At 48.4% G+C, this 9,737-nt stretch overlaps 1 protein-coding gene across 3 annotated transcripts in view; it reads right to left on the bottom strand.

The window, feature by feature from the left end:
• KATNB1 (katanin regulatory subunit B1) overlaps positions 1-9,737 on the bottom strand; it is a 172,954-nt gene that overhangs the window by 57,953 nt on the left and 105,264 nt on the right. For all 3 annotated transcript variants that reach the window (XM_029608925.1, XM_029608924.1, XM_029608923.1), the window contains exon 13: positions 328-378. In XM_029608925.1, the coding sequence (XP_029464785.1) occupies positions 328-378 (51 nt within the window). The remainder of the gene's footprint in view (positions 1-327; positions 379-9,737) is intronic.

The following is a 9,737-nucleotide window of genomic DNA, read 5'->3' as shown; positions in this document are numbered from 1 at the left end:
TGGTCTTTGCACTTCTGATCCTCCTTACATGATACCAGATAAGCTGAACACTGCTACTAAGAGGAGGACATCACTGCTGGATTAAATGGAAAACACGATGGATACGGCATAGAAAACCCTAACACACACAAACTGAAAATCAAGATGGATAAAAGATGGGAGTAACACAAAAAAAACTGATTTTACAGAAAAACAAAATATACACACATTATCTTTTAACAGAGCTTTTAAGAATGGAAATATTTTCCTATCACCTTAAAAATAATAATCTACACTTTACTGAGCATGGCTGCAGTCTCCCTCACCACACCATGCCACCAAACTCACCGTCTTCCAGAGGGGCTGGGAAAGGCTCGCTATTCCGAGGTGGAGTCCGTGCTGCAGAATTGAAATAGCAAAATATGGATATAAGTACATCATGCAGCCATACCTGCTGGCAGTGCTCTAATTCATAAATATCTCAGAGAATTAGACAAAAACAATTTATATGCCCACTCCTGCCCTGCTCTCCTCTCACCATGATGACCAGGCTGGCCTATTTTACAAAAGGAGAGTCTTGCTTTTGAAGATATTTTCTTATGTTCTATTTAGCATGAACAGGATTCCCAATTATCCTATTTTTCAATGAGACTCAGAAAAATTAAAAAATGTTTTTCCCCCCAAAACTAGAAGTAGAAAAATTATTTGCAAAATTTCTAATTTTCCATATTTAGCCTTGGGGAAACAAAACAGGCTTTTTCCCCCCTGGGTCTTCACATCTCTATAAGATACACATGGCATATCCTAGGATTTTGAAAGTGATGTGTAAAATGGTATAGTGCATCATCTCCCTTTAATTTCTCCCTTCTCAGCCTTCCAGTTTCATCCCCACAGGCTCCTCTCCAATTAACCCCTCCCATTTCGCTATCTTCATCCCAGGTACTTCTGTATCTCCTCAAGTTTCTCTCTCCTTCCCTTCATCCTCCCCTCCAAGATTCCTCTCCATCTTTGTATGTACCTACGGGTCCCTTTCCACTACCTGGGTTTTCTCTTTATCTTTCCCCTCCCACATCTCAATCTCCTCCCCCTTCCCTCCTCTTAGTTTCTCAAGATAGAGAGGATGGCCTTTAAAATGTGGTAATCTCTGGTATGCATTTTTACAGAAGGCTATGTTTGGGCACCCATAGGCAGAATTGGAGAGGGGGGGGGGGGGGGGGGGGGAGTAGAAAACTCTGGAAATCAGATAATAGATGAAGTCCCTCTACCTCTACCCCTCCAGAGTCCCAGAGTGCCATAGCAGCACTCCCTTGCTGTGGACTGGAACAGGTTCCTCCTTGGACAACTGTACTCTTGGTTTGGGTATTTGGCTCCTTCAAAATTTGGTGGCCTAGATAATTGCCTATGCCTAAATCTGGGTCTGGCTACGCTGAGAAACATCCACTGGACAGCCAAAGAAGAATGGCTAGAGATGGAATGGGGAAGGAGGAAAGAATGAAAGTTTTGTTCCCTGGTTCCTAAAAAGTTTGGTCAGTGCCAATGTTCTCACCCCGTACCAGGGAACCATCACATCAAGACATGAAAAAGTAAAAAAAAAAAAAAAAAAAGTGTTTTCAATAGTTTTTGTATTTTCCCTTCTAATTTTTAAAACTACTAAGTATGTTCTTTAATGACTGAAACATCAGCACTGATTACGTAAAATAGAAGAGTATTTTCCTAGGTTCTCTATTATGAACAGGCTTCTATTTCCTCAGATAGCTTATGGGAGTTTACATAAGAATTAATTCCTTGGCGTGCCAGCACCAACTGAGATTTAATGAAGTTAAGTTCCACTATGCCATACTCTATCTTGAATACATATAAACATGTTGGCAGCCTAATCAATGTTCCCTCTAAGCTGCACGTGTGTGAATGTGCACAACTTCCAAGGTCTCCACGCATGAGGTTCCTTACATCCTTTTCTCCCTCTGCCGGGAGCAGAAGGAAAAAACAAGATTTTGCATGCCACCAGTGGAGTCCAACCTGCTAGCAGCAGAAGTAGAGAGGAGGCCTCATGTGCTGCCAACTGAGCCCAACCCATTGGCGGCTGAAAAAGAGGCGGCGGCCCAGCCGGCATCAAAGACAAAAAGGAAGTGAGCTTGTGTGAGTGAGGTAGAGGGATTGTGTGTGTTTGTGAGAGAGCATATGCATGGGCTTATATGAAAGAAAGCATGTGAGCTTCTGTGCATGTGTAAGAGAGCACATGCATGAAAGCATGTGTGCATATATGAGAGCGTCTGTGAGAATATGCATGTGAGACAGCATGTGTGAGAAAGCGTGTGAGTGCGAGAAAAAGCCTGTGAGCATCTGTGTATATTTAAAATTGTTTGGGAAATTTTGTAATTTTTATGAGTTTTTAATTGGCTGTTATTCTATTCATCAGCTATTTTGAAATGTTTTATTATTGTTATGATTGATATTTTACATTCCTTGATTTTATTGTTTTTGAGGAATAGCATTTCTATTCTTCCGTTGTTGCTCTGCATACAATATGGCTTTGTTGAGGTTTCCAGTTCATTTCTGTTTATACTTTATAGTCTCTTTATTCTGTATTTGGTGAGGGGATGTGTATTCTGCATGTATGACTGAGGTGAGGCATTCTGCTACTATGTAGTTTTTGTATAGGAATCTACAGCAGTCTGGCGTGTTCTGTTTTCCTAATAGGAGGTTTATTGGTGTTTAGGGCCTGGTGTAATATTTGCAGTATTGTCTTTTCATAGTTAATGACCTGTGCACACAGTGCCATGAACTGCTTGAGACACACAGTGCCATGAACTGCTTGAGACATTTTGCTGCCATGGGGGCCGATGCAAAAAAACTCACGTCCATTCTCCCAACCTGACTACCGGCACCAGAAGGAGTGTACAAAATCAATATTAAAGTGTCGGGCACTTAAAGGAAAATTGGTTCTTACCTGCTAGTTTTCATTCCTGTAGTACCACGGATCAGTCCAGACTCCTGGGTTTTGCTCCCCTCCAGCAGATGGAGACAAAGAAGTTTTAACGGACTCCATCCTATACCCCTGAGGTGCCACCTAGAGTCTGTCAGTATTACACTGTACCCAAGCAGAAAAATCAACTATAACTTTCATTACAATCAAACTTCCCCCCCCCCCCCCCCCCCCCGAAGAGCAGAGGGGATGAAAACTGGTAACATGAATAAACAAAACGCCCATACTTTGACCCTGTGAAGGGGGGTGCCCAGTATAGAAAGAGTCAATAAACCTGCAGAATCTGATCATCAACCGGCCGAGCAGACTCTCCCTTACCCCATGGGCGGGACTCTGGACTGATCTGTGGTTCTACAGGAACGAAAATTAGCAGGTAAGAAACAATTTTCCTTTCCCTGTACATACATGGATCAGTCCAGACTCCTGGGATGTACCAAAGCTTCCCTAACCAGGGTGGGACAGAGAGTCTCGCTCGGAGTACACTTGCCCCGAAAGGAACTGGGCCCTGGAGCCCGGACATCAAGATGGTAATGCCGAGCAAACGTGTGTGGAGATTTCCAAGTAGCTGCCCGACAAATCTCCTGCGACACCTGCTGATATTCCGCCCATGAGGACGCTTGCGATCGCGTAGAATGAGCTCGGAGACCGACTGGAATCAGCTGGCCCTGTACCATGTATGCCAAAGCAATAGCTTCCTTGAGCCAGTGCGCAATAGTGGTCTTTGAAGCCTTATGACCCCTCCTAGGACCACTCCACAAAATAAACAGATGGTCCGAGAGACAGAAACCATTCGTGACCTCCAAGTAATGCATCAATACCCGTTTGACGTTCAACTTCCTTAAACCCCTAAACTCGGAAGTAGAAGAATCCAGGCCCACAAAGGAAGGGAGCTCCACCGTCTGATTTAAATGAAAAGAGGACACCACTTTCGGGAGAAAGGAGGGAACCGTTCGTAAGGAAACTCCTTCCTCAGAAATCCTCAAGAAGGGCTCCCTGCAAGATAAGGCCTGTAACTCCGATACACGCCTTGCCGAAACAATAGCCACAAGGAAGACTATCTTCAATGGCAGATCTTTCAGAGTCGCTCGCCTCAACGGCTCGAAAGGAGCATAACAAAGGGCACAAAGGACCAGGTTCAGCTTCCATGAAGGACAGGGGTTCCGAACCGGAGGACATAAGTGTTTAACCCCACACAGAAAACGAGCCATATCTGGATGGGATGCTAGCGCTACGCCTTGCACTTGTCCCCAGAAAACAACCTAGGGCCAACACTTGAACACGTAGGGAATTAAAGGCCAATCCTTTCGCTAGACCGGCCTGCAAAAAGGCTAGAACATCTGCAATGGTAGCCCTGTGCAGCTCCACCGCGTGATCTAGGCACCAGGCCTCGAAAAACACCCCAAACTCGAATGTACACCATAGAGGTAGAAGTCTTATGAGATTGCAAAAGCGTGGTAATCATCGCCTCTGAGTAACCCTTATTTCTTAATCTCCGCCTTTCAAAAGCCATGCTGCTATACAAAAGCGATCTGCCTCTTTGAGACAAATGGGGCCTTGTTGAAGAAGATTCGGAGACAAACGAAATTGCAGCGGACCGTCTACTGTAAGATGTAGAAGGTCCGCAAACCACAGACACCTCGGCCACTCCAGAGCCACGAGTATCACCTTGCCTGCATGAGACTTTACGTGGCGTAGAATCTTGCCGACCAATGGCCACGGCGGAAAGACGTACAAAAGAATGTCCTTTGGCCAGGGAAGGACCAGAGCATCCACACCTTCTGCCCCTGGCTCCAGTCGACGACTGAAGAATCGGGGAGCCTTGGCATTGCGGTACGTCGCCATCAGATCCATGGCGGACGTGGACCAGCGGTTGCACAAGAGATGAAAAGCCTCCGAGAGTTCCCACTCTCCCGGATCCAACTGGTGGCAGATGAGAAAATCCGCCTGTACATTGTCCACCCCGGCAATGTGAAAGGCAGCTATTTTGTAAAAGATGCTGTTCCGCCCAGTTGATTAAAAGCTGGGCTTCCGTCGCCACCGGATGACTCCAGGTTCTGCCCTGACAATTGATGTAAGCCACTGTTGTCGCATTAATCGGAGAGAACCCTCACTGATCTACCCTCCACTAAGGGGAGGAGGGCCTGCAGCGCCAACCGAACTGCTCTGGTCTCCAATCGATCAACCAGGAGGATTCCGTCCTTGTCCATAGTCCCTATACCGCTGTCCCTTGACAAATAGCTCCCTAGCCGGAGAGACAGGCATCGGTGGTCACTACTATCCAGGAGGGAATTTCCAATTCCACACCCCAGCGCAAATTGCTTGGAGAGAGCCACCAAAGAAGACTGGAACGCACTGAGTCCGTCAGTGGTAGAAGAAGATGAAACTGCTGTGAGAGCGGATTCCACCGGGACAGCAAGGCAGACTGAAGAGGACGCATATGCGCAAATGCCCATGGCACCAGTTTGAGATTAGAAGCCATCGACCCCAGGACCTGCAAATAATCCGACTCTGGGATGAGACATGGATCACAAGGACTCCATCTGAATGAGAAGTTTGGTCAATCTCTCCTCAGTAAGAAAAACCTTTCCCAAGATCGTGTCGAACCGAGCACCCAGAAACTCCAAGGACTGGGAAGGAACCAGGTAACTTGTCTGGGTTGACTACCCAACCTAACAAGTTCAACATATATAGTACCCTCTGAACCGCAGCCCTGAAAAGACATTCCGACTTCGCTCGAATCAGCCAATCGTCCAGATAGGGGTGTACCAGAATCCCCTCCTTTCGCAGAGCTGCTGCTACCACCACCAACACCGTGGTGAACACTCTGGGTGCTATCGCCAGACCGAGCGGTAGGGCGCAAAATTGAAAATGCTGTCCGAGAATCGCGAACCACAGATATTTCTGATGATCCGGGTGGATAGGAATGTGCAAGCAAGCTTCCGTCACGTCCAGAGACGCCAGGAATTCTCCTTTGTGTACCGACGCTATCACAGAGTGGAGAGTTTCCATCCGAAAATGAGGTACCTTTAGTTATCAATTGACCCTTTTTAAGTAGAGGATGGGACGGAAGGTGCCCGCCTTCTTGGGCACCACGAAGTAGATGGAGTAGCGCCCGCGCCTGAGTTCTCCTGCGGGTACCGGAACTATGGCTCCTAGATCTTGTAAACGCCTTAGAGTGTCCTGGACCGCCCGGCGCTTCCGGTGGTAACCACACGGGGAAACCATGTAGCGGCTGAGCAAAATCTAATGCGTAACCATGTTCTACAATGCTTAGGACCCATTGATCTGAAGTCAAATTGGTCCACTCCTCTAGAAAAAGGGATAACCTTCCTCCTATTCTGGGAACAGAAGAGTGGACTGGCCTTGCTTCATTGCGCTGTCTTGAGTCCCTCATGAGCTTGTGGGGCTCCATCCCTGGGAAGCCGGCGCCATCGAAAGGACTGGTTCCAGGAAGATTGACAGCCGGGACCCTGACAAAAGGATGAACCAGCGGAGCGTGAAGAGCAAAGCCAGAAATTTCCCCAAAATCTCGCCCGTTGAGGGAAGGATCCTCTCATTCTGAGTCTATCCTCCGGCAACCTATGGACCTTATTCTCCCCCCAGAGATTTTATCATGTCCTCCAATTGTTGCCTGAAAAGCAGTTTACCCTTGAAGGGTAAGAAACCCAGCTGAGCTTTAGATGAGACATCTGCCACCCAGTTTCTCAGCCAGAGGAGCCTGCGGGCCGAGACAGCTGAGACCATAGTCCTGCCAGAAATCTGTAACAGATCATAAAGCGCGTCTGCACTGTAAGCTACCGCAGCCTCCAGGCACCCCCACCTGTGCCGCCTCACTCTCAGAAAGCGACACTGCGGCTTGCAACTCCTGCTCCAGCGGAGACTGGCTCGCAGCGCAAAACTGCTGCACATAGCGGCCCAGACCCCTAGCGCAGAAACCTCAAAGATCTTCTTAAGTTGCAACTCCAATTTGCGATCCTGTAAATCCTTCAGAGCGGTGGCTCCCGTTACCGGAATGGTGGTCTTCTTGGTCACCGCTGAGACCGCAGCATCCACCTTAGGTACCTTGAGCAGATCCAGCGCTTCCTCCAGAAGCGGATACAATTTATCCGTAGCCTGATTTACCTTTAAACCAAGATTCAGAGTGTCCTCCTTAAACAAGATATCGGTAACCGACATATGAAAAGGAAAGGATCAAGCCGGGCCTCTGAGCCCCACCAACACCAGATCCATAGCCCCAAACCTTGTATCTTCTGGCAGGACTTCAATACCTAGCTCCTCTAGGATAGCCAGGATACGGGGACCCAATTCCTCTTTCCGTATCAGATGGACCACCTTGGGGGTCATTGCCCTCTACCATGGGTGCTCCCACTTGCTTGGCCGGGTGGAGCTGAAGATCCTGATCAGCATCTGGTCCCTGATCAGGGGCCTGAGGCGGAGACTCCCCCGCATCAGAACCGTCTGAAGATGAATTGTCCCCCGGACAAGAAAGAGAACGAAGAGGGTGCTTGGCCTTGGTGATTTCCAGGCTGCGGGAGCCTTGACACACTTACGAAGCAAAGAGGGGCCTCCACCGATGCTGGAGCCTCACGAGGTACCTTAGTACCCTGTCCTTTTGCCGCTTTAAATGCTTTATGCATTAATAAAACAAATTCAGAGGAGATCGAGGAAGAAGACTCATCCGTATCTTCCTCCTCGGAGGACCCGAGAATCAGGATCACTCTGATGGGGAGCATCGGTGGCTGTTGGGAACAGAGGGTCCCTCGAGCACAGACTGTGTCAGAAGGGCGCTCTGGAGAGCTTTGAACACCGCGAATTGCACCCTGCGGACCAACTCCTCCTGAAAATCCGGAGTGGCCAGGACTGAGGGAGGGGGACGAGGCATCACTGGCTCTTCCTCGGGTCTCCGAGGTGGCACGGTGCCCAGCACTAATGTCGATGGGGAATGTTTAGGACTACCAGGGGCATCGGATGATGGAGCCTCAAATGGCCGGAGTTGCTTCGATGGTGGCCCAGCACCCGCCAGTGCCACTCCAGAACCGGAGTCATGCGTCAACTGCGACTGGTGATGGTGTTTGCAGGATCTCCCTCGGTGCTCGGCACAGTCTTTCCCCGGCACTGATGAAGCGGAAGATCCCGAAGACCTATCACCGTCCCCACAAGCCTTGGAGGTACTGGTGAGAGGAACGGCCAGGGGAAGCTTCTCAAGGTGCTCCCCTTGGTTCATCGGCATCGATGGGGCTGACGCTGGAGTAGGGGATGACTTCAGGGTCCCGGAAAGCTTCTCAATTTTATTGAGGCGCGTTCGACACCCTTTAAGGGTCATCTGATCACACAGACTGTGCACCCATGGATGTCGTGCGAGGCCTCCAGGCAGAGGATGCAAATCTCATGCAGATCCGTAATGAACATGGTCTGAGTGCACTGGGGGCACCGACGAAAACCGGTTGACGCCATGAAAAAACACCTGGTGTGTGGTCAATGACCAGCGGCCACTGTACGGCAAAAAGTCGGGAATCGACCGCAAAGTTGGAAGAAAGATAGAAAAACTACCTACCGACCCAGGGAAGCACCGAACGTGAAGGGGGACCAGATGAGGGATTTGGAAAAAAAACTCAAAACTAAAGAGAAAAACAAGAAAATTGAGAGCTCCATGAACTCCAAGGCACCTGCATCGCAGAAAAGAAGAAACTGAAGGGGGACCTCGCGTGGACGCGCAATTAACAGCATGCTCAGTGTGCTGGTCAAAGCTTCTAGAATCATATCTTCTTCTGCTCCAGTGAAGAACTGCCCTGACCTGCATATAGATGCATAGGAAGATTTGCAACAATGCATCGATTCCAATGATTTAATGGGCAAAGGTATCAATGATCAATGTTCTATTTGCTTTTTTGACCACTGCCCACAGACTGAGCTGAGAATTTCGAAGTATTCTCCATAATGATTCCAAGATCTTTTTCCTGAGTGGCAATACCTAACATACAATGCAGCATTATGTACATAGTTTGGATTATTCTTCCCTATATTCAACACTTTTGAATTGTACACAGTAAATGCCATGTAGATGTGCAACAGTTTTGTAAGGTCCTTTTCCAATTTCTCACAATTTGGCTCTTGATTTAAAAACTTTGAACAATTTTGCAACATCTGCAAATGTGATCACCTCTCTCATTACTCCCTTTTCCAGATCAGACTCTTCTTTGTTCCATTGCCCTTGGGCGGTTAGCTCCCGGCAGTGTGCTTCCCATCCTCGTAGGCTGGCATCCGTGGTGAGCAGGATCCAGGTTGGTGAGGATAGTCTCATTCCTCGGCTCAAATGGCCTTCTTGTAGCCATCATCGTAGTTGGGTCCAAACTTTGTCCGGGAGCTGAAGACATACGGTGTAGTTCTGAGACAGTGGATTCCATCGTGATAGTAGTGAGCGCTGTAGAGGTCTCATGTGAGCTCTTGCCCATGGCACTACTTCCAGTGTGGATGCCATGAGGCCGAGGACTTGTACGTAATCCCATGCTGTGGGGCGAAGCTCGTTCAACAGGGTTCGCAACTGGGTCATCAATTTTGATCTCCTTGCCGGTGTCAGGATGACCTTGTATTGTTTGGTGTCGAACCGGAACCCCAAGTATTCTAGAGGTTGGGAGGGCTGCAGACAGCTCTTGTTCGTGTTGACCACCCATCCAAGGCTCTCCAGTAGAGTTTTGACTCTGTTGGTCGCCTGGTGGCTTTCCTCTGGGGATTTCGCCCGGATCAGCCAATCGTCTAGATAAGGGTGTACGCG

The sequence above is a fragment of the Rhinatrema bivittatum genome, chromosome 7 (assembly GCF_901001135.1).
Source record: "Rhinatrema bivittatum chromosome 7, aRhiBiv1.1, whole genome shotgun sequence".
Taxonomy (NCBI): domain Eukaryota; kingdom Metazoa; phylum Chordata; class Amphibia; order Gymnophiona; family Rhinatrematidae; genus Rhinatrema; species Rhinatrema bivittatum.
This window is presented reverse-complemented; position numbering and strand designations above follow the sequence as displayed.